The sequence below is a fragment of the Lagenorhynchus albirostris genome, chromosome 2 (assembly GCF_949774975.1).
Source record: "Lagenorhynchus albirostris chromosome 2, mLagAlb1.1, whole genome shotgun sequence".
Lineage (NCBI taxonomy): Eukaryota > Metazoa > Chordata > Mammalia > Artiodactyla > Delphinidae > Lagenorhynchus > Lagenorhynchus albirostris.
This window is the reverse complement of record NC_083096.1, coordinates 157,863,134-157,889,417: the sequence shown is the minus strand read 5'-3', so window position 1 is coordinate 157,889,417 and position 26,284 is coordinate 157,863,134. Positions and strand designations below refer to the sequence as shown.

General features: G+C 41.1%; 1 protein-coding gene across 2 annotated transcripts in view; it reads right to left on the bottom strand.

Annotated features, from left to right (window-relative positions):
• Positions 1-573: 573 nt before the first annotated feature.
• The window catches only part of PSMB2 (proteasome 20S subunit beta 2), a 50,319-nt gene continuing 24,608 nt past the window's right edge, over positions 574-26,284 (bottom strand). For both annotated transcript variants that reach the window (XM_060140570.1, XM_060140569.1), the window contains 3 exons: positions 4,720-4,882; positions 3,134-3,183; positions 574-808 (listed from right to left, as the gene is read on the bottom strand). In XM_060140570.1, coding sequence (XP_059996553.1) covers positions 701-808; positions 3,134-3,183; positions 4,720-4,882 — 321 coding nt within the window. In that variant the 3' untranslated portion in view covers positions 574-700. The remainder of the gene's footprint in view (positions 809-3,133; positions 3,184-4,719; positions 4,883-26,284) is intronic.

The window sequence follows — 26,284 nt, the reverse complement described above, 5'->3', positions numbered from 1 at the left end:
CTGAAGTTTCCTCTGGGAAGGGAAGAAGGTGATTAAATTATAGGGATGGGAGAAACATTTTTACTGTGTGTTTTTGTACTGTTTACATTTTTTTTAATGGCCCAATAACAATTTTTTGGGGGGGAGGGTTCTTCTAGACGTTTTACAGTTTTACTTTTTATTTATGTTTCTTTCTTTTTTTTTTTAATTGGGGTATAGTTGTTTTACAATGTTGTGTTAGTTTCTACTGTACAGCAAAGTGAAGTAGAGTTCTCTGTGCTATCCACCTGGTTTTTATTAGTTACTTATTTTATACATATTAGTGTATATATGTCAATCTATAGGTACATGTATTACTTATTCAAATTAATTAAGTTAAAAATGTTTAAGCTTAGGGGCAATAAAGAACCACTGCTTTAGAGGGAATGAAACATTAGCAAGCAAGCTGTCAGCTGCTAAAGGGCAATCAGAGCATTAATGAAGGGAAAGGGGCAGGAGGAAAGACAGTCCTGGCAAAAAGTCCAATGCAGGTAATCCTCCCTCCACTTCCTTCCTGAGGTGATGTTAGGTAAACTGAGACTCAACCCAGAGCACTCAATTTATCCATAGTCAGCTTTATTCTGAAATAACCATCTATGGAGAGCACACGTCAAAACAGTAGGAAAAAATAAAGGAGCCCATCAAAAAAAGTTCCCTGGCAAGTGGGAGGGAGGGCATGACGTTAGGAGCCCTGTTTAGGGAAGGAAATGTTGTCCAGGTCATGGATGCCATTCTTGTCAATGATTCGAACGCTGAAGGCTGGCAGATTCAGAATGAAGCGTTTCTGGAGCTGCAGAGAAACATGAAGGAAATCAGTCAACAAGTTTTTATTGAGAACTAACTGTGGTCCAGGCTCTGTTCTAGGCACTGGGCATATAAGCAAATAATAATCTCTGCTTTTGTGCCGCTGGTATCCTATTGGAGGCAGTTGGTACTAGGACACTGAGGAAAGCCCAAACTGCAGGTGGAGGCTGACTGGAAGGTAGTGAGCAAGAGCTGAGGGCTTGACTCTGGTCAGTCAGCTGACGAAGAATGAGACAATCTAATGCTCTATTCCTCACAATTTGCCACTAATTAGCCTGGTAAACACAGACTTCTCTTTTAAAGTGTCTCAAGGTAACAAGCCAACCAAGGAGCGACTGCCCTAGGAATAAGCTTTGGACCAAAGCCATGTACTCCTAGGTCCCAACAGTTTGCTCCAGTCACCCGCCCACATTATAAGGACCAGATGTGTATGTGTTTGTGTATAGCTGGGGGGGTGGTGGGAAGGATGGCCTCAGAACTACTCTTGGAACAACTCCTGCTTCTGTCTCCTCCAATACAAGCTAACCTGTCATTAAAGAAACACCTCTGGGCTTTCATGAGACTCTCTGCTTGAGAGGCTATTCCAAAGGAGCTGTGGTCTATGTGCGTAAAACCAGACGGCCCCCATTAACCTGGCTGGAGATTGAGAAACACAGCTGGAGGAAATCTTTGCTTCTGTGGGCGACTCTTCCTGGACACCTCACTTAATCTCTAGATAGAAGGCACAAAGCTCCATGTGCTCCCTTAGGGGCATATCCTGGACATGTACACCTCTCCAGGCCTAAGCCCTCTCTCTCTTGATGTTTCCCATCTCCTTTACAGATGAGGACTGGACAGCAACAACCATTTCCATTTCTACGGTCCTCTCTGGCTGACTCCTGTGTCCAGAAACCAGCTCCAAGATCAAGAAAAGGTGACAATAAGGAAATGTGGGTTTATAAAATAATCATATTTAGGATCCTTGAGGAATAAAGTCTCAAAGCATTCGATATTCCAGTGGCTTCTTCCTGGCAGCCCCTTGCAACACTTGGGGCTGCTGGACTAATACGGCCTCGTGGCTGAATGGTTAATAAGAAAAGCACATGAATTTATTCTCAGCTTCTGCTTTGGAAAGGGGATTTACAAACAAGAGGAAAAAGGGGCACTATGGACTGAAAATGACAGGCTTGTGTAAGAGGCAAACTGACATTACTGTCCAATGCTACCACCTGCTCTCAACCTCCTACTCTCTTCTCACTAGACCACGAATTCAAGTTCATCCTTAGGCTACAAGAACAGTAAAAGAATTAAAAAGCCTACAGGAGCTGCTTTCTTTTCCTCCTCATCTTCCATTCACACCCCAGAGCCTTAGACTCCTAGGAGTAGTATTGGAATGGGCAGGGCCTGTGTTCCTGGCCTCATAAACTAAGGGCTGCTCTCCCTTACTGCCCAAAGCCTCTTAGTTACCTTCTATGGCCTCCTGAATTCCCAGCAGAGGCTTTCCCTCCCAAACTTATGTACTATTAAGGGAACAGACTTTTTTTTTTTGGGCTGCATTTGGTCTTCGTTGCTGTATGCAGGCTCTCTCTAGTTGCAGCGAGTAGGGGCTACTCTTCGTTGAAGAGCAGGGGCTCTAGGCACAAGGACTTCAGTAGTTGTGGCTCGCGGGCTCAGTAGTTGTGGCTCACGGGCTCTACAGTGCAGGCTCAGTAGTTGTGGCACACGGACTTAGTTGCTCCACAGCATGTGGGATCTTCCCAGACCAGGGATCAAATCCGTGTCCCCTGAGTTGGCAGGCGGATTCTTAACCACTGCACCACCAGGGAAGTCCCCAAGGGAGCAGACTTTATGACAACTCCAGGTAGCACAAAAATAGAGCAGGTATAAAATCTAGCACAATGGTTCTTAAAGTATGGCTCCAGTTACCACCTGCAGCAAAATCATTTGGGACTGCTGGTTAAAATATTCTCAAGATCTACACCAGGACCACTGAATCAGAATTGGGTGGAGAGTGTGAATCTGCCTTTTTTAAGAAACAAGCTCCCCAGATGATTCTTATACATGCTAAATTTTGAGAACCACTAGTCTGGATGAACCAAAAAGAAAATTAATTAAATTATAAAATTGACATTGATGAGAAGGTGACCCATGAGTGAAAAAATAAGCTTGTTATGTACCAAACTCTACCCCTGGTAGCAACTTCACATCTGGTTAGTGGATATTTATTATACCTTCTGGCAAGGATCAGAAAAAATGCAACTGAGGAACGGGAACAATATTGGCAAACAGAGAGACAAAACATTCCTTTCAGGATCCCATGGGAGCTACTCACCTCCTCCAGACATTTCCTAAGAAGCTCCACTGCCTTCTCACGTGAGATAGCTGAAAGAGAACACAGAGGCCAGGCACTCAAGGCGCTGACATTAAGTCCAACTCTCTGCTGCAACTTTTGACTAAGTTTCAAACTTTTCCAGGTCAGCATGCCACACAAATGCCACACAACAGAAAAGGCAAAAAAAACACACAAAAAAGCCTAGCCTTCTGGCTTTCAACAAACTTATTCCATATGCAGTTGAGGGTGCCCCACACCCAATGCTCAGGCAGCCACAAGCCATTGCAAATTGATTTGCTACAGAGAAGGGAGAGCATGACGGAATTCTGCCTCCCATGGCCAGGGCTTGCCTCTAGAGAAGTCCAGCGGCCTGCCTCTTCGTTATAGCCCATCCCCCAACTCCCAACGCCCCCAGCCCCCCTTTAGACCAGGGCTTAAATCAGCTCCATCTGCCCTAGCCAGCTGCAAATCAGGGAAAAGGAGGCCAGGGCCAGTGTTTTAGCCTCACTTTGCCAGCTGGGCCTCAGTTTAACAATGGAATGAGAATTCATAGGATGGGGCTGAGTCTCTCATAAAATAGGAGCCAAAGGAACTGTCCACAGGCATGGCAAACTGGGATGACATATTACGCAGTTAGGCTTCAGGGGTGGTTGGTGGTTATTTTGGTGGGCAAATCAGCTGTATTACTGACAGACGCCAAATCAAGAAGCAGTCACTAGGAGGCCAGGCTAATTCTTTTTAGGATGTGGCCTGGAGCTCTGGCATGGCTGAGGTTGAGTGAGAGGGCAGCACCAAAAAAGGAATCAACAAGCCAGATTCGTACTATACTGACAGGGATGAATGGAATGTAAGGAGAAAACTGGTTATCCGTGCTACATCTATAGCTTGTAAAAGCTGAGAATCCCAACTGCCTACTGCTCACAGTGGCTGAAGTTGAGGTTAGGATTGGGGTCAGAAAATAGAACTTAACACAAAAGCATCCCAGTGTCTGGAGGTTTGCCAAGCTGATGGTTCATGGACAAGTAGAGAGCTAGCTTTTTCTTGTAGGAGGGGGTAGCCATTAGGTGATAAGAACCAAGGGAGCTATGGCCTCCTAGCTCAGGCTCAGGCTATGGCCTTAGAAAGCTTTGATATTTAAGAAAAGAAACCCTCAGTTGTCAAGCTGGAGACCCGTTCATCACCACAAGCTCAAAACAAACATACAAACCACTTGGTTTACTTGCTCATTCTTTACACCTGAGAAGCTAATGAGCGCCTAACTAGGGCAAAATGAGTGAAAAAACTGAACTTTTGTAACTGAAGAATTATAGTTTTACTCCAACTCCCCTTTAAAACAAAACAAAACCCAGCTCTGGGCATATGCAATACCTCGTTTTATCTGGCAGAAGAGGGAGTTCGATCAGCTTTTCCATAACCCTAATGACATACAGGAGAAAGCTTCCAGAGGGCACCTGCATGTACTTCTTAGGATCCATCCTCTTTTCAAGCCCTGGCCACCCAACTCCAGGGGGTTGTGCACAAAACCAGGAAACAGCTGAGGACAGGGCTCTGCTACTGCTCCCTACACTTAGAGAGCTGAAACTTACTTGGTGTGTAATACCGGTCCAGGATACTGAGAGTCAGGAAGGCACCATAGCCGTGGGCTGCAAAAGGGGCTTTTGCCAAGGCTGCCAGGTAGTCCATGTAGTAGAGCGCTGGACCCTCATGCTCATCATAGCCAGCCAGGAGGAGGTTGACATGATATGGGGTCTGCAAAGGAAAGACACTGCAAAGTGATGGTCAAAGCGATAACACCAACACCTCTCCTCATGGAAATAGGAACGTTCCAACTCTTGATAAATAAGAAAATAGCAGCAGCTAAGTAAATCATGATGAAAGTAAAGATTTAGACAAATCTAAAGGACCCAGAGTGTGGTCAGAGGTAAAGGGAGGTCAGCTTGTTTTCTCTGAACAGAAGAGTATTTGGAGCACTTTAAGGTATGTGAAAAAGCGGCTTCTTAAAGCCCATGGACCAAAACCTGTTACAAAAGCATTTCAAAGGCAAAGCACGTGTGTTCTTGTATTGTTCCTAATAGCTGAAACCAACACACACAACTCTGAGAGTGTCAGGCCACAGGCTAAAGAAAGCTGCAGCTCCAACCACATCATCCAAAAGAAGAAGGCTCAGTCTGGACAACTGGACCAAAATCTCAAATGGTAAACTGGAAGGAAAGGGAACCCTCCAACACTGTTGGTGGGAACGTAAACTGGTGCAGCCACTATGGAAAACAATATGGAAGTTCCTTTAAAAACTAAAAACAGAGCTACCATATGATCCAGCTATTCCACACCAGGGTATATGTCCAGAAAAGACAAAACTCTAATTCAATACACGCACCCCAATGTTCATAGCAGCACTATTTACAATAGCCAAGTCATGGAAACAACCCAAGTACCCATCAAGAGACGACCGGCTTAAGAAGATGTGGTACATATATACAATGGACTATTACTCAGCCATAAAAAAGACTGAATTATTGCCATTTGCAGCAACATGGATGGACCTAGATAATACTTAGTGAAGTAAGTCAGAGAAAGATAAATATTATATGATATCACTTATATGTGGAATTTAAAAAATAATACAAGTGAATCTATATACAAAACAGAAACTAACTCACAGACATAGAAATAGAAAATAAACTTACGGTTACCAAAGGGGAAATGAAGCGGGGGTATACATTAGGAGTATGGAATGAACAAACTACTACACATAAAATAGATAAGCAACAAGGATTTACTGTATAGCATAGGGAACTATATTCAAAATCTTATAATAACCTATATTGGAAAATAATCTGAAAAAAACAGTATATATAAAACTGAATCTTTTTTTTTTTTTTTTTTTTTGCGGTATGCGGGCCTCTCACTGTTGTGGCCTCTCCCGTTGCGGAGCACAGGCTCCGGACGCGCAGGCTCAGTGGCCATGGCTCACGGGCTCAGCCGCTCTGTGGCATGTGGGATCTTCCCAGACCAGGGCACAAACCTGTGTCCCCTGCCTCGGCAGGCGGACTCTCAACCACTGCGCCACCAGGGAAGCCCAAAACTGAATCATTCTGCTGTATACCTGGAACTAACATAATATTGTGTATCAACTATAAAAAAAGAAAAGATTTTTAAAAAAAAGAAACAAGTCTTGCAGTAGGGAAGGGTAGAAAGTCTCAAATATTTAAGTCAAATCACTAAACTTTTTTTTTGGCTGTGTCACACATCTTGCAGGATCTTAGTTCCCTGACCAGGGATCGAACCCACGCCCCAGCTGGTGAAAGCTCAAAGTCCTAACCACTGGACCGCCAGGGAATTTCCAAATCATTAAACTTTTAATGCAGACAGTAATAATGGAAGTTCATAAATACAAAGTTCATAAATACAAAGTGGTAACTCTAGAAGAACTGTAGATTTAGGTGAAATGCTAATATTTTTCTAATATAATAAGGCTCTGCTAAGGTAACTAAGAAGTAATTTTTATCAGTGAGATAAATAAACAGTACTTATAATAACCTATTTATAGGTATCCTTTCTTTGTATTACCTGCAAGTCTAAAAATGCAAGTTTCTACAGAGAACCTTAACTATGTCTGCCTTGCTCTTCATCTCCAAATGGATGATTCTTTTTCTATACCAGGTGGGCCATTTACCATGGCCTGTCTATGCTGCCAGGCATCAGCAGTGAGACTCCCATGTAAAATGTCTTCCTTTTTCTGTGCAAAGTGTGTTTTCCCTCTTGCATCTGGCATAGTGGCTAGTGAGCAGGCCTTGCCCATGGTTATATGCCCCTCCCTAAACTTATACATTTGATTAAATGCACATTAAATGAAATCAAATATATTTATGCATCCTATTATGGGGCATAAAGTAATAACAGCTAATGGTCTTAAAAGTGATGCTTTGTATTCTTTGAACACTGATTAACATGGGCACTTGGCAGCCTGAAGAAACATTCTAACTCATGTTAGAAGAACACATGAAAATATCATGTACTTACTTGGAATTCCAAGCCAGCTGTGCTAAGTAATATTTCCCTTAGACTACAGAGTAGCCCTAACCTGCAAACAAGTTTCTGCCTTGGGGATAAGATGGTGAATAGTCTCAGGGGTTAAGAATTGACCAGCAATAGTCAAGTCTTTAGAAAAAATAATCTGCCTATCACATTTCCCAGTAAGTAGCGTGCTATACTTTGCCAGGCTCTGGAATTCTCTGCCACATTCTGTGACTACATTCTTAGTAAGTCTGACCTTAGGCAAGACACTTAACCCCTATGAGCATATGTTTCCTTATGTGTAAAACTGAGTTAATTAATCCTTCCCCTTTCTGTCTTCTATGAAATATGGTAAGAAAAAAATAATAGAGGTGAGGCATCCCAAACTCTGAAAGAAAAAAATGCTACCTGAATTCTTAGTATATTAGCTATACCCCAGTCTCCTTTTGACAGCTTACCACTTTAAACAACAACAAAAAAAATGTCTAAATTACCTAAAAATAAAAAATATATATATTTTTAAACTGTGAGAATAGTAATGCAAAGTCAGGCAGACAAAGAATACTGTAGTGTTCTTATAGTTAAAATTCGAATAGCAAAACAGAGAGAAATATACAGCAAGGAGATTCTAACTGGTTTCCTTCCCCAAGAGGTTTAATAATATAGTTTCTTACCTATCACAAAGTAAGTTCATCTTTTTGCTATGAGGATAACTCTACTCTTCTCCATTCACTGGAGAATACTCCTTTTACGGCTAACCAAAACAATTTTATCAAGTTGCAATGGTATATTAAGGATCCAACCAGATAACCAGAGACCTAACCAGCAGAACCCTCATATGCTGTCTCCAGTGAGGCTCTTGTATTTAAAACAATTAATGTGATCTTTAAAAGCCATCACCAAAAAATTTTTACATGAAGATGTCAACGGAATTTCAGAAGCAAACTGTATTGCTTAACTGGTCTATATAATATCATTTATTTATGCTTAAGCATCTGACACACACACACATCAAAGCTGGTATTCACAAGCTATAACACGTGGTATAGAAGATAACTCATAAATTATTCTGTGACTTCGAATCACCAACTTTTGCATGTGTGAGATGCTTAAGCATAGATAAATGGTGTTATTTAGACTAATTAAATCAATACATCTGTGCAACAACTTGCAGTTTCTGAAATTCTTTTGACAATGCTCCATCAAAGATCTCTGGCTCACACTTTTTTCTTTTAATTTCAAATAGTCTTGTATACTGCCACTCTCTTACTCCTCTAAGAATGACATTCAAAGTACAAAGCCATAGTGATGGGTCTCTTGACTGTTACATTTCCTCATATTCTTGATGCAACAGTGTTTTCCTGGAATAAGACAAATTCCAAGCCATTCGATTTTGTGAAACTCTTACAGCATATACATGTGTGACTGTGGTGTGTTTAGGAAAACATATAGTATGTGTAAGACACAATCCACCTATTCAAATATTTATACCAATTATAAACTCCATGAAGGCAGGATTGTGTCTGGCTTGTTCAATGATGTATAAGCATATAGTACATGTTCAGTAAATATTTGCTGAGTGAATAATAATCATACCAGAAGGCATTATATATGTTTTGTTTTGTTTTTTTTTTGTGGTACACAGGCCTCTCACTGTTGTGGCCTCCCCCGCAGGCTCAGCAGTCATGGCTCACAGGCCCAGCCGCTCCGTGGCATGTGGGATCTTCCCAGACTGGGGCACGAACCCGCGTCCCCTGCATCGGCAGGCAAACTCTCAACCACTGCACCACCAGGGAAGCCCTATATATGTTTTAATACATATATGGCTAATGCCTAGTATCACAAGAAGAAAGATTAAGAAAATCACTAAACAAATGTCAGAAAGTGATAGGTCCTACTTCTGAGAACTGGTTGAAGTTTAAGTTGACTGCCAGTATCCTATGATTGCACATAATATTGCTGCTTTTTTCTAGGCTCCTAGGTCCTACTCTTTCTACTTTTCTTTAGACATAGGTTGCTAAGTAAGTAAAAAAATTATGCTACAGGCATTTAGAATTAAATGAAGACAATGGTAGCTTAAATATCTCAGGAAGAAACAGCTGGGCTACATTACAGTTAGACCCGAGTTTGAAATCCAGCTCTATTACCAGACGTGTAGCTTTAGAAAAGTTAGTAACCTAACCTCTCTGAAAATGTTTTCATTGAAAACATGGGATAATACCTACTACAAAAAGGCTGCACTGAAGACTCAAAGAGATAATGCATATAAACAAGCATAGTACCCAAAACATAATAAAGCCTCAGTAAATGCTAAAGTAATTACTAGGAAACACAATTACCTATGAAGTTCACAGTGTCCATGAAATAAACAGGGTAAGCACTCAAGAGAAGCCCATCCACTCCTAGCACTGAGATATAAGATAAATTCCTCATACAGTCAAATAGACCCCAAATAGCCAAAACAATCTTGAAAAAGGAGAAGAACAGAGCTGGAGGAATCATGTGCCCTGACTTCAGACTATACTACAAAGCTACAGTAATCAAAACAGTATGGTACTGGCACAAGAACAGACACACAGATTAATAGAACAGAATAGAAAGCCCAGAAATAAACCCATGCACTAAAAGTCAATTAATCTATGACAAAGGAGGCACAATGGAGAAAAGACAGCCTCTTCAAAAAGTGGTGCTGGGGAAACTGCACAGCTACATGTAAAAGAATGAAATTAGAATATTCTCTAACGCCATATACAAAAATAAACTCAAAATGGATTACAGACCTAAATGTAAGACTGGATACTACAAAACTCCTAGAAGAAAATACAGGCAGGACACTCTGACATAAATTGCAGCAATATCTTTTTGGATCCGTCTCCTAGAATAATGGAAACAAAAATTAAAATAAACAAATGGGACCTAAACTTAAAAGCTTTTGCACAGCAAAGGAAACCATATACAAAATGAAAAGATAGCCTATGGAATGGGAGAAAATATTTGCAGAAGATGCTACCAATAAGGGATTAATTTCCAAAACATACAAACAGCTCATACAACTCAACAAAAAATGGGCAGAAGACTTAAAGAGACATTTCTTCAAAGACATACTGATGGGGACTTCCCTGGTGGCACGGTGGTTAAGAATCCACCAGCCAATGCAAGGGACATGAGTTTGAGCCCTGGTCCGGGAAGATCCCACATGCCACGGAGCAACTAAGCCTGTGTGCCACAACTATTGAGCCCGCATGCCACAACTACTGAAGCCTGTGTGCCTAGAGCCCGTGTTCCGCAACAAGGGAAGCCACCGCAATGAGAAGTCCGCGCACCACAATGAAAAGTAGCCCCCACTCACTGCAACTAAAGAAAGCCGGCATGCAGCAACAAAGACCCAACGCAGCCAAAAATTAATTAATTAATTAATTAATTAAAAATTGGCCATTTTTAATTTTTTTTTGCGGTACGCGGGCCTCTCACTGTTGTGGCCTCTCCCGTTGCGGAGCACAGGCTCCGGACGCACAGGCTCAGCGGCCATGGCTCACGGGCCCAGCCACTCCGCGGCATGTGGGATCTTCCCAAACCAGGGCACGAACCCGTGTCCCCTGCATCGGCAGGCGGACTTTCAACCACTGTGCCACCAGGGAAGCCCAAAAATTGGCCATTATTATTATTATATATATATATAAAAAAAGACATACTGATGGCCAAAAAGCACATGAAAAGATGCTCAACACTGCTAATTATTAGAGAAATGCAAATCAAAACTACAATGAGGTACCATCTCACACCCATCAGAATGGCCATTATTTTAAAATCTACAAATAATAAATGCTGGAGAGGGTGTGAAGAAAAGGAAACCCTCCTACACTGTTGGTGGGAACGTAAATTGGTGTAGTTACGGAGAACAGTATGGAGGTTCCTTAAAAAACTAAAAATAGAGTTGCCATATGATCCGGCAATCCCACTCTTGGGCATATATTCAAAGAAAACTCTAACTTGAAAAGATACATGACCCCAATGTTTACAGCAGGACTATTTACAATAGCCAAGATATGGAAGCAACCTAAATGTCTATCAACAGATGAATGGATAAAGAAGATGTGGGGTGTGTGTGTGTGTGTGTGTGTGTATATATATATACACACACACACACACGCACATATACATACACACACACAATTATTAATCAGTCATAAAAAAGAATGAAATAATACCATCTGCAGCAACATGGATGGACCCAGAGATTATCACACTAAGTGAAGTCAGTCAGACAGAAAAAGACAAGTATCATACGCTATCACATATATGTGGAATCTAAAAAGATGATACAAATGAACTTACTTACAAAACAGAAACAGACTCAGACATAGAAGACAAGCTTACGGTTACCACAAGGGAAGGGGGGGCATATATTTGGAATTTGGGATTAATAGATACAGACATATAAGGATCTACTGTATAGCACAGGAAACTACATTCAGTATCTTTTAATAACCTATAATGGAAAAGAATCTGAAAAAGAATATATATATATATATCTGAATCACTTTGCTGTATACCTGAAACATTATAAATCAACTATACATCAATAATACTTTTTTTAATTTTTAAAGGAAAATAAATAAAATTTTAAAGAAAAATAAACAAACACCTCATATACATCTTCCTAAAGGGATATGGTGGGAATTTTATAAAAAGTGCCCAGCACACTGCCTGACACATGGTAGAAATATATGACAGTTTCCTTCTCTCTCCTTCCTGGACTCTTGGAAGGAGCCCTAAGGTGAAGGTATTCATTGTCACAAACATTCATAAGCACTGACACTTCGAGCATATCTACTTCACAGTACACCACCCTACCTATCTTGAAATTGACACAGGCACAGAGACATTTTCCTGGAAGCCTGAAAAAACAAAAACAACAAATCCTACATCCAGATTTGGAGAGCAAATTACCACTTATTAAGTACCTTCATACTATTTCCACCCTTACAGATATGTCCATCCTGAGTGCTAAGCCTCACTTTCTAGCTACTTTTTCATCAGTTCCCTTCTTTCCCATGATCAGTACAACATGAGAATTTGCCAATTAACCTGAAGGAATGTGAACACTAATCAATCATGATAACATTGCCAGGAATCCTGTATCTTTTACGAAGTAATCCTTATCCTGTGCGTGATATAATCTGTCTTTGGTTGTCTCCACTATTCTAATTATTTAGATAGTAAGTCTAAGTAATAGAGCAAAGTTATGAGGTCCCCAAGGGGAGGAACAGTATCTATACATAACTCTGAACTAACCTAAACATCCGAGTGACCAATAAATGAACTTAAACATTTAGCTGAGACACTCTCTGTCCAATGGCCATGAGGATCACCATCAATGGTTTGCAGTACAAATGCCAACGTTCTTAGTTTTAAAGTTGTATCTAACTGACATACAAAGAAAAAAATTTAAATGAACCATCCTGGGAACTCAAAATGAACTTTAGTTTCTAAAATAAAATACCACCAAAATTTTGCCTCTTTTTACAAGTAGAGAAAGAAGAAAAGAAAAAAACCTAGATAAATTGGTATATCTTCCTCCCTTAAAAAAGTACATGAGGTAAGCTTATTTTTAAAATGAAGAGCTTTAAGTCATTTTGAGATTTCCTCATCTATACAACAGGGATAATAAGAGTATCCATCATTACGGGGTTATGGCGAGGTTTAAATAAATAAATGTAAACTGCTCAGTGAAATGCCTGTTCCATAGTAATAACACCATCATCACCACCACCACCACCATCATTTTTAGGATCAGACAGCATTATTAACAGATCTGATTAGATAATAATAAGATCAAGAAGATGCACCAGGGAATTCCCTGGCAGTCCAGTGGTTAGGACTCCAAGCTTTCACTGTCAAGGGACTGGGTTCGGGTTCAATCCCTGGTCGGGGAACTAAGATCCCACAAGTCGCAAGGCGAGGCTCAAAAAAAAACGAAGAAGAAGGAGATGTACTAACTACCACAGAGTGCCAATAAATTATCCACCTTTTTTTGGTTGCTAAAAGGAATACAATTTAAGCCAGGGGAATTAGCCAATAAGCACATCTCTTATGTCCCTCTCCCTGGGATTGAAATGGACTTCCTAAGTACCCCTGAGCCCTGCAGAACTGAGTTCAGTTTCACTTTGTACATCTGAGCTCAGTTTCCTTGTACATTTGGGAGTGGGGGGTGTACATGGCACACACATGCAAACTTTCCTTCAGTTTGATGGAGCATTTCCTTCCCTCTAACTCTTGTGCATACAACTCCTTGTATATTCTCTCTCTCATGAAAAAGAAACACTGTAGTGATTAAGAAGAGTGTGAAAAAAAATAAATAAAAATAAAAAGAAGAGTGTGAAATTCCATAAATTTTACAGCTCAAGAGAACAGTTGTGATAAATACACTGAAACAACAAAATCAGTGAAGAGAGTCTGGGCGGTGACAAGCAGCGGTGTGACATCTGGCGGAAGCCAAAGTCACAGCAAGGGGGAGAGAGGTGGGCGTGAGGAAGCATCCTGCCGAGCGTGGACACAGAAAAGGAGAGGAATTGACAGTGTTCCTTTGGAGCCAGGCCAGCCTTTGCCACCTCTAATTGAACAGGACGACGTCGCTATGAGTCAGGTGCCTCAGAGAACGATGCGGTTTCTTTTGCAATGTGCTGCACACCTTGGAACATTAAGCGTGTGAAGCATAATCCCATTCCTTGTGGGTCGGGAATTTGGTAGGAGAGGCAGAACCACCAACGGGACAAAGGATTTAGCTAATGATGACAGTGTTTCAATAAACAGACTTCTAAACAGAGACTGGGCTTTGAAGGAAACAGTGCCTGCTCTTTCATTTAGTCCAGCCAATTGCCAAAGCTGCCTAAAATTCCATCTTTGGCACCGAGAATATTTCACAAAAATGCAGTTTACAGAGTTAGAAGGGATCTAAGGGCTCATCTAGTTTATCCAATGTCCCTCTCACAAATGTGGGGACTCGGGTTCAAAGAGGGGACAGTGACTTACCCTAAACCACAGGGCTAATTAGAGTCAGGACCAGAATTCAGGCTTTCTGATCCCAAGACTTGTGTGCTTTTCTAGGAAACGATGCTGCCTCCACAAAATGGAAATTAGTGTGAAAATATGATTCAATATGTAAATGTCAGTTTCACACTCAAATAGTTCAGAATGTACTATTTTGCATACCAGCATCTATTGTCCTCTATCTCACGTATTACATCTTATATGACCAATAATATTTTAAGTTTTAAAAGGGCAGGTTTAACGTCAGACCATTATGACTCCTCTAAAGGGTCTACAACTATGCAAGATATGTAGTAGGTACTAAATAAATAGATGCCAACACCTTAACTGCTTTGCCAATGCCCAGTTTTTCAAATTTGTTAATAAATAAAATGGATCCACTGTTATCTTCTTACACTGGTGCTCTGAATTCTGAATCAGGAGCTTGTTTCCAATAACCAACAGAATTTATTAGCTATCTCCTTTGGCTGGGTTTGGTGGTATCACTTTAAAATTTCAATGTCAATTTTGCCATTTTAATTAAAGAAAGACTTTGTACCTATACTGGAATTTCAATGTTCACTATTTAACACTTTTAAAAAATCTAAAAGATTTCAGCAGCTTCCAACTGTCCTTGTGACCAAGTACTTTTCCCAGCTCTAAGAGATTATGGTTCTATGGATGGGGATAGGGCTGGGCAGGGGAAGAACTACTTATCCCTAATGCCTAAGCAATACAGAATCATTTGCACCTTGATTTTAATCCTCTCTGACAGAGTCCTTTTTAAGGAAACCCATCAATCTCTTTTTCTAATAACAGTGGTGACTATGCCTTAAGCAAAAACATAGAGTTTACAAAAGGCCTCAACCAAATCCTGCAAGAGTTCTCCGAGACTGCACAGGATAATTATGAAATGAGTAAATGCCCCAACCAACTTCACTTTTGCATGTGGAATGTGAATACATTATAAATTCAATAAATGTTATTGAGCGTTTACTATGTGAGAAGCATTGTGCCAGGTGACAAAGATGGAAACCTGGATCTGGAAGGAGCTGAGAAGGTAGACTGGAGCAGGAAAGATTTCAGATGGAGGAAACAGCATATGTGAAGGTAAAGAAACATGGAGGAACATGGAATATTTGGGTATTGGTGAATATGGGACATGCATACTTAGTGAATTAGGTGATTTCAGTAAGAAGCAGAGAGGAAGTGGGGTAACAGGAATTGAAACGATACTGTCACTGGCTTCCTAGACTAAAGAACGTGAACTTCAGGGGAGTTCCCTGCTGGCCTAGTGATTAGGATTCTGGGCTTTCACTACTGTGGCCCAGGTCCAATCCCTGGTTGGGGAACTGAGATCCTGCAAGCCATGCGGCTCAGCCAAAAAAAAAAAAAAAAAAAGAGTATGAACATCAGTATGTAAACCATGGAGAAACCAGTGAAAACTGCTCCCATTCCCATGACAATACAAGCCTTTTTCATGTGTTAGAAAATTGCAGAAGCAGTAGGGATGGAGGGGGAGATATGGAATATAAGATATATCAATATTTAGAAAGTAGAATAGATAGGAGTTAATGAATAGTAGAACAGAAGATGAGGGAAAAAGAGGAGTTAAGAGAATGTGCAATAAACGGAAAGGTGGAGGAGCAATGTAAAAAACTCAACTGAGACCGAAAGAGGCTTAAGTTGAACTGTTCAGAAGTAGCTGGAAAGAAAAAATAATGTATAGCTGAAATCATGAGACTGAATGAAGAGTCAGCCAGTTGGTAGGTTTTATTTATACAAACACACCTTCCTAAGTTCACATGTGGAAGACAATAAAGGAAACAATTACAACAGGACACTATGGCAGAGGTATTCGTAGGTTGCCGTGAGAGCACAAAGAAGCCCTCATGAGTGACGAACATATGTGGAGAAATACAGTTTCCCTGGAAAATGATAAATTGAGTTTTAACCAGCAATTAAGAGTTAGCCTTTTGGGCTTCCCTGGTGGTGCAGTGCTTGAGAGTCCGCCTGCCGATGCAGGGGACACGGGTTCATGCCCCGGTCCGGGAAGATCCCACATGCCGCTGAGCGGCTGGGCTCGTGAGCCATGGCCGCTGAGCCTGCGCGTCCGGAGCCTGTGCTCCGCAACGGGAGAGGCCACAACAGCGAGAGGCCCGCGTACCGCAAAAAAAAAAAAAAACAGTTAGCCTTTGGAGATGTGGAAGTACATTCAGGGGAGAATGACCAGCAAAGTGCTGGAGTAGGCAAAGGCAGAGATACAAGAGAGAACACACAGCAGGTTAGGGGAGGTACAAGTAATTCAGTATGAAACAGAGAATGCCAGTGAGAAAGGGGTGACAGGTAGGTCTGGAGACAAAGCAGAGGAATTAGTGAAAGAAGAGAGATGAAGCAGAGAGGCTAATTTCGAAGACTGTGTACACCTAAGTTGAAGAGAGCAGTTCTGGGAGCTGAGAAAAAACTGGCCTATTGCTCCTTCATGATCACAAGCTGGGACCAGTCCTGTTACCTACTGTTACCACTCAGAGGAAAAAAAGGAGGTACAATGTTGGAAGTTGAAAATAGTTTCCTCTTAATCTTGTGATGGAAAAAATAGTATGAGTTTAAACTGATCAGAATCAGAATACTAGACTGAGCTTCACCACAGAGAAGTTAAATTAAACTGACTGACTTTCCTCGTTCTTTCCTGCTTCAGATACACTCATCTTCTGTTGCACTAAAACACAAACCAGCCCATGTTTATAAATTCTCACACTAAATTAAAAAATAAGGAAGCAAGTGTGCCTCAAATGAAGCAAACCTTTTATTTCCAGAAGCCCAAGACAAAATAAAAGAAACTTACTCTGAAAATGAGACTGTCTAACCAAGGTTTCCCATTTCTTTTGCCTGCCTTAGTTCATTCTCTGAAAGTGTATTTGGCATACTCGTTTGATGCTGGCAGATGCAAAAGCATAATATAAAAATTGTGTTCATTCTCCTTTAACAATGATTAGCTCATGTTCAAATATTTTTGCTTAACATACTGGCAAAAATTCTTATAATGGATGATTTCTTGAACTTAAGCTCAGGAACGTCACTGCATTTACAACCAACATTTTTATTTTTATTTTTGGCCGCCCCGCGCAATTCCCTGACCAGGGACTGAACCTGTGCCCCTGGCAGTGAAAGCGCAGAGTCCTAACCACTGGACCACCAGGGAATTCCCACAACCAACATTTTCAACTTTAAAAGCAAAACACCTTTTAAATTATTATTTGAAAAACCTATGTTTTTAAAATGCCGTTAAGTCAAAAGTTAGGCATGTGTTTTTGTGAAAAAAAATAATAAAGGCTCAAGGTCAAAAGTGGCTTTATCGCTTTACGGTTGTGCTACAAAAGACAGTCCACTTGGTCTTGAAGTCTCAAGTGCCCCATCTGAAGGTGGAGGACAGTATTGCTTGCCTGATAGCTGTGAGGAATGAAAAGTACTCATCTGTGTTAAAGTTCCTAGAAGAAGGCCTAGGAAGTAGTAGGTGCCCAATAAATGTCAAATGAATCTGAATTTTAGAAGCAAAAAATTAAACATTGTGTATATTTCAATTTTTAGCAAAATTATATTTTAAAGTTACCCCACAATAATTATGAAATTTCTGTAAATTTTACTTTCTAAAACCATCACTAACCCCAAGTTTGAATGGTTCTTCTATGAAAGTTGTAATCTTCTCGTAATTAAAAGTTTAGAAATTTAATGAGTTGAAATGCAACAAGGCACAGATGCCTTATTATACCAACTAGTTAACACAGTATTTGTTTTCTACATTAACTTTACTTGCTAATCAAAAATACTGCTTTCTCCCAAACATCAAAATAAAATCGCTGACTGTGCAATGGTAAAACCAACAATACCATGTCCGCAACAAGGCCACCTGAATTTTTTTTCATGAGCTGGCAGTGTCCAGGGAAAAGATAAGACTCCATATACCTTTAAGTCAGTTCTCAAAAAATTCAAGTGCAGAAGCCATGCTCTGTACACCCCAAGGCATATGTATATTAAGTTGTACATGCTAAGCATGCCCATGAATATCTTTGTTTTGGGGGGGGTTGTGTTTTTTGGGGGGGGGAGTTTGGCTATGACACTCGGCTTACGGGATCTCAGTTCCCCAACCAGGGACTGAACCTGGGCCACAGCAGTGAAAGCCCGGAATCCTAACCACTAGGCCACCAGGGAACTCACACCCATGAATATCTTTGCATGTTGAACATCTGAGCTGATTCATCTCCCTGAGTTAAGAAGTAAGTCTGCTGCTAAAGACTATTTAGGACTATATATAATTGTATATGTTTTCAGATGTCCATAGCAACTAGGAAATCCTGGGGAAAAGACTATTTAGAAGCCCTTCTAGGGACTTCCCTGGCGGTCCAGTGGTTAGGACTCTGTGCTCCCAATGCAGGGGGCACAGGTTCAATCCCTGGTCGGGGAACTAAGATCCTGCATGCCGCACAGTGCAGCCTAAAAAAAAAAGCCCTTCTATTAGAACACAGTGCTCCCCATTAGCAGCCTAGGTCCAACACAAGTTACTCCTACCTCTTCAATGGACATGAAAGCTCCACATTGGTCTCCCTGCTTTCTTCTACTTTCCCTAAATGCTCTACCAAAGAGTAGCCAATGATCTAACCAAATCTCATCTGATCATGTTAACCCCCTCTTAGCCAACAAGCTTCCAGAGAGGCCCATTGCTTTTAGCACAATGCTTTTTCATCAAAGTCCTCGTAACATGGACTACCTCTCTAGTTTCAATCTCTTACCATTCCCCTAAAACCCTGAGCCATATTTAACAAACTACTTTAGATTATGGATTTTGTATATGTGTTTATAGTAAAAACTATATAAGGCTATTTATTTCTATTTGTTTTCCCATCAATAGAGCCCTACTTTGTATTATGTACTCCACTAGTTAAAACAGATAAAAAATTAGGAATAGGAGGTTCAGAGAACTATTTGTGCCTGCCCCAAACATCATTAGAAAAATCACTGTGCCTAACCTAACCTGCTCTCTCACACTCCTTCAGGTCTGTGCCTCCAGTTTTCCTTTCTGTTTCATCTTTGCTTTAATGACAGCTGGTCCTTCAAAGCTCAAGTTAGGCTCTATTCGCAGAGCAACTACCTGTAAGGCTACTGCAGTACTTGTCACTCTGCAGTACAGTTGACTATTTACTTCTCTATTGCCCCATCTGAAGGCACACACTGCGCTTTGCACCTCTGTTTCCTCAGCCCCAAGGACAATGCAGGCTGTAGATTTGTTGAATGGATGGCTATCAGCACCTATGGAACTTCTCAGCTGTACAAAACTGTACAAATTAGGAGGCATCAGAAAGGGAAATGTGGAATTCTGGCAGGGCATTTCAGTTTATAAGGATTCAGAGGTTATTTCCTCTCCCTTCCCTTTTTCTTTCCAATCTAGTTCATGCTATCTGCTCTATTGTCTACACTCAAAAGTAATGGTAAATCTGAACTCTTTTTCATTTTTAGCTCTTAAAAAATGTGTTACGCTTTCCTACCCCTTTACTCTTCCGTTTTATTCTCTTAAACTTTTTTGGTGGAACAACACGCTCACATAAAAGTATATAAAATATACATGTACAGCTTAATGAATAAAGTGAACATACATTTAACTACAACCAAGGTCAAGAAATAGAACAGTCAACTATTTCTCCCTCCAAAGGCTTTCCATTCCCCTTCATTTTAGATAACTGTGGGAGAGAATAAAGAAAACCTCACAGTTTTTTGGATCAGCCCCTGAATTCATATCTCTGCATGATCCTGGGCTACAGCAGGTAAAGAGAAGCACTAAGATGCCAGGGTACATGTGTATTTCTATCTGTGAGTATGTGTGAGGGCATGCCCCCACAGGCCAAGGCACTGGTTTAAAGCAATCTTAAAAGGTAGGGTAGGGCTTCCCTGGTGGCGCAGTGGTTGAGACTCTGCCTGCCGATGCAGGGGACACGGGTTCGTGCCCTGGTCCGGGAGGATCCCACGTGCTGCGGAGCGTCTGGGCCCGTGAGCCATGGCCGCTGAGCCTGCGCGTCCGGAGCTTGTGCTCCGCAGCGGGAGAGGCCGCAACAGTGAGAGGCCCACGTACCGCAAAAAAAAAAAAAAAAAAAAAGGTAGGGTAAATCTATATTTCTAATGGTAAACACTCTGCTGCTTAGTAAAACAGTACTCTGCTGCTTACAGCTTAAACCAAACCTTAACAGGAAACCACATAATTTTCAAGACACAAGTTGCAAAACAACACAAATTTAAGACCAATTACCTATATTTGCTTCATCCCCATTGTGGATAGGAAAGATGCTTTAAGTGAAAAGTTGGCATTATGGGGTCACACAGTCCCAGCCACCCAATAGGCTCATTCCATTCAACCAGAAGAGGGGTTCTCTATGCTCACAGCAGGCATACAACAGGGTAGCACATATATGCTCTCTGAGTGAGAAAGCAACACCTTCTCACATACAATCCCCTGGAGAGAGATGGGGAAGGGGAGGGGGGAGGGCTTTACACCTGCAAACTCCTAACTCTATCAGCGCCAGGACTGGGAAAAACAGCACATATTTTAAAAAAAGAAAAAAGGTTTCCTGATAAAGCCAGTAACTTTTTTTTGGCTCACGGGCCCAGCTGCTCCGCAGCATGCGGGATCCTCCCAGACTGGGGCACGAACCCGCGTCCCCTGCATCGGCAGGCGGACTCCCAACCACTGTGCCACCAGGGAAGCCCCAAAGCCAGTAACTTTTAAAGAAGGATGCTCTTAAGCCATTTTTTTCTAGGAGACTAGTAAGTGTAATGACTCAACATCCAAGTCTTTGTCTCCTTAATGGACTGAGTCAAGCCCTAATGACTGTATAAGCAAACTGCTTAAAAGGGCAGGTGTCAGAATTCTTATTCTTCTTGGCAGAAAAACACTATAAGCACAAAGTGTTGTCATACTAATTAAGGCATCTCAACTTCAAGGCACATCTGTCCCTGGGCCTTTGGATAATCAAAATGACCACTAAAAATAGAACAGTGGTATCTCCAATGGGGCAGATATGAGCCCCTCCCAATCCTAAGAGATTCCAGCGAGATGTGACCTGGGATGCACATGTCTTATAATACCATTGAATGTCCATCTATATGTAGCCATATGTTTTAAGTTTTTACTTTATGTTCTATTAAGGTTAGTAGACAAAAGTAATTAACAGACATTTAACTCTTGGCCCATAGTGAAAATCCAGCTAGCTGACTAGCTAACTGAGGTCTGGCAGGGAAGAAAACTGCTCTCCAGGTCTAAAAAAAACACTGCTGCGTTGAAACTCCCTGAGTTTCATGATGAACATCTTGGTATTTTTTTTCAATTTCCTCATCACCAAAAGTAAGCCAGCTCTGTCTGTCAAGATGCCCAGGCTGCATGGCAGCAGTGTCAAAGGCTGCCATTTGCTTCAAGGCACTGCCATATGCAGGAGCACAACATTTTGTCTCTGGAAAATAAACACATCTGCCTTTGCCAGTGTCCTCCCACTGTGCCACCCATCTGGAGCAGGTGAGCTGGAAGGCAAGCCTGGGCATGGGTGAGACGGGGGTGAGCAGGGGAGATGAGGCCTCAAGGGAGATGGCACATGGAGGAAGAAGGCAGTGCTGTGTCATGTCACATCCTGCTAACCACGTTTGCCAAAGCTTGTGAAATTATCCTTGTTAGTGATATTTTAATCACATGTAACAAATGGTTGGTTGTTTTTAGGGGACAAGACCTGCAAAGTCAAGGTTCCACCTGGGCCATCTGTTCACAAGGGCACATGACCTCACTGATACCAATAAACAGATATCTTTGGGCCAGCCACCAAAGGCACGAGGACAATATTGTCCCTTGAATAGAAGGCTCAAAGCAACAGGGTTCTTCTAGGACAGGACCACACAATACCTGCCTACTATTAACCAGACCAAACACACTCAAATTCAGGCCAGAGTGCTGAGACGAGTCACGTCTGGAAATGACTGATACCTGAAATTCTCTCCTTTATATTCTTTCCCTTTCACTGAAAAAAATAAATTCAAGTCAGGTTATGGTCCTGACATCAGATTTTTTTTTTTTTTTTTTTTTTTTTTTTTTTTCCGTACGCGGGCCTCTCACTGCTGTGGCCTCCCCCGCTGCGGAGCACAGGCTCCGGACGCACAGGCCCAGCGGCCATGGCTCACGGGCCTAGCCGCTCCGCGGCATGTGGGATCTTCCCAGACCGGGGCACAAACCCGCGTCCCCTGCATCGGCAGGCGGACTCTCAACCACTGTGCCACCAGGGAAGCCCAGATCTTTTTTTTTTTTAAATTGAAGTATAGTTTTGATTTACAAGATTGTATTCATTTCAGGTATACAGCAAAGTGATTCAGCTATATATATATTTTTTTCAGATTGTTTTTCATCATAGGTTATTACAAGATCTTGAATATAGTTCCCTGTGTTATATAGTAAATCCTTGTTCCTTACCTGTTCTATGTAGAGTAGTTTATGTCTGTTAATCCCATACTTCTAATTTAACCCCCACTCGTCCCCTTCTCCTTTGGTAACCATAGTTTGTTTTCTAAGTCTGTGAGTCTGTTTCTATTTTGTATATAGGTTCATTTGTATTATTTTTTTAGATTCCACATATAAATGATATCATAAAATATTTGTCTTTCTCCACCTGACTTACTTCACTTAATATGATATTCTCTAGGTCCATCATTGTTGCTGTGAATGGCATTATTTCATTGTTTTTTTACGGTTGAGTAATATTCCACTGTGTATATATACCACATCTTCTTAAACCAGTTGTCTGTTGATGGGCACTTGGGCTGTTTCCATGTTTTGGCTGTTGTAAATAGTGCTGCTATGAACATCGGGGTACATGCATCTTTTCAAATTAGAGCTTTTGTCTTTTCTGGAAATATGCCCAGGAGTGGGATTGCTGGATCATATGGCAACTCTATTTTTAATTTTTTAAGGAACCTCCATAGTGTTTTCCATAGTGTCTGCACCAATTTACATTCCCACCAACAGTGTACAAGGGTTCCCTTTTCTCCACACGCTCTCCAGCATTTATTATTTGTAGACTTTTTGATGATAGCCATTCTGCTTGGTGTGAGGTGATACCTCATTATAGTTTTGATTTGCATTTCTCTAATAATTAACAATGTTGAGGGCTGCCCTGGTGGCACAGTAGTTGAGAATCTGCCTGCCAATGCAGGGGACACAGGTTCAAGCCCTGGTCTGGGAAGATCCCACATGCTGAGGAGCAAGTAAGCCCGTGCACCACAACTACTGAGCCTGTGCTCTAGAGCCCGCGAACCACAACTACTGAGCCCGTGTGCTGCAACTACTGAAGCACGTGTGCCCAGAGCCTGTGCTCCACAACAAGAGAAGCCACCACAATGAGAAGCCCATGCACCACAATCAAGAGTAGCCCCCGCTCGCCTCAATTAGAGAAGCCCGTCCGCAGCAACAAAGACCCAACACAGCCAAAATTAAATAAATACAATAAAGAAATTTATAACAAACAAACAAACGAAAAAACAATGTTGAGCATCTTTTCATGTGCCTGTTGGTCATCTGTATGTCTTCTCTGGAGAAATGTCTATTTAAGCCTTCTGGCCACTTTTTAATTGGGTTGTTTGTTTTTGTGATATTGAGTTTTATGAGCTGTTAGTGTATTTTGGCTATTAACCCCTTGTCAGTAGCATCATTTGTAAATATTTTCTCCCATTCCGTACTTTGTCTTTTTGTTTTGTTGATGGTTTCCTTCACTGTGCAAAAGCTTTTAAGTTTGATTAGGTCCCATTTCTTTATTTTTGCTTTTATTTCTTTTGCCTTGGGAGACTGACCTAAGAAAATATTGCCACAATTTATGTCCAAGAATGTTTTGCTTATGGTCTCTTACAGGAGTTTTATGGTGGCATGTCCTGTATTTAGGTCTTTAAACCATTTTGAGTTTATTTTTGTACGTGGTGAGAGGGAGTGTTCTAATTTCACTGATGTACATGTAACTGTCCAGCTTTCCCAATACCACTTGCTAAAGATTGTCTTTTCTCCATTGTATATTCTTGCCTCCTTTGTCATTGATTAATTGACCATAGGTATGTGGGTTTATTTCTGGCTCTCTATTCTGTTCCATTGATCTATATGTCTGTTTTTGTGCCAATACCACGTTGTTTTGATTACTGTAGCTTTGTAGTATTTGACATCAGATCTTTAAATCATGCTATTTGGGAGCTGGAAGAAACCATAAAAATTACCCATATGCTTTTTCTCCCAAGGTTTTTCATCTAGCTCATGGGAGAGCTAGTGCTATACCTCCTGCAGCAGGGATCTTTCAATTATACTAGTTTTCAAACTTCAGTAGGAAAGGGACAGAGAAGTCACTTTTTCAAATAAAATCTTACATGGAATTCCTATATATAAAATAGATAAAAGTTGGGAATGCTCTGGTGGTCCAGTGGTTAGGACTCGGTGTTTTCACTGCCAGAGCCCGGGTTCAATACATGGCCAGGGAACTAAGATCCCACAAGTCATGCGGCATGGCCAAACAAGAAAAAAACAAAGCAAAAAAATTAAAATAGATAAAAATTGAGCTGATTTATATGAAACAGAGCTAAAGTTTCATTACACTGGTCTGCCTTGGTGAGTTTCCTGAGGCAGCTTCATGTAATAAAGTTTGAAAACCACCATACCAGGCTGGATGATATTTTTCCAACATTATTTCTATTGTTTGCTTGCTAAACATTTACAGGTATAGCCCCATAAGAAGATAAATTACCAAAGGCTCATCAAGCACTTCAGAAAAGGTTCTCTGAAAACACTTTGGCCAGTGAATAGCAGTATAGTAAAGCCCTGAAGATTACACACCATGGAGGCCAGGATTCTACTCTAAGTCTTGTCACAAACTCTGCGTTCCCCAAGTATATCAAATCCGGCTGGTTCATCTCTCAGTTCCCACATACGTAAAACGGAGATCTCCATGGATAATAACAGATAATTTTAGGGCATTCATATGGACTACACCAAATGTGCCACATAATTCATTTCAAGCAAGAAATAGCTCCATAATTCATCACTCTCCCTTCTGTAGTCCATTAATCAAATCATAAGAAGTTAAACAAGCATCATGCAAACTATGCCTGTAAGTCATTACAAATTTTTCAAAATAATCCTGTTAAAAATCTAGCAGTTCCTTAATGATGGAGTCATTTATTAAATACTTATTATTTTTCAGGGAGTTACCATTCACTCATTCAAAATATATTTTATTAAATTTATTAAACCAATGGCATATATAATTTGCCACAACTGATCACTCCTTCCTTCTTAACAGATGAAGAAAGTGAGGCTCAGGAAACATAAGTAACTTATTCAAGATTACACAAGCTAGTACATACCAGAGAAGAGACCAGAACTTTGGTATATCTGACTCCAAAATCCATGCTCAAAGAAGCCTCATAAGCATTTAAGATTGCGGGAAAGGGCTTCCCTGGTGGCGCAGTGGTTGAGAGTCCACCTGCCGATGCAGGGGACACGGGTTCGTGCCCCGGTCCGGGAAGATCCCACATGCTGTGGAGCAGCTAGGCCCGTGAGCCATGGCCGCTGAGCCTGCGCGTCCGGAGCCTGTGCTCCGCGACGGGAAAGGCCACAACAGTGAGAGGCCCACATACCGCAAAAAAAAAAAAAAAGATTGGGGGGAAAAAATATTTGAGATTGGGGAGTCAAACCTATAGCAAAATCCTAATAAGCCCTTTCTCGTTCGTTGGGGTCTAACCAGGAGCAGACCAACTTAATTGTACACATGCGTCTAAATAAAAACTAAAACGAAGGCTCTTGATTTTTTCCTCCAATCTGTGTGTCTTTTTCATCTTCTCCTGCTGATTTCATATCTTTAATTCTTACATGAAGAAGTAACACCTATTCATTAAGAATACTTTAATAAAATTCCCTTCCAGTGTATAAATGCACAATAACATTTTCAATGGTATATGTGGACCTAACTGGATGACATTTATTCAGCAAACATTTATTGAACACCTACCATGGGCACATATTTATACCTTAACTGTATAATCCTATGTGGA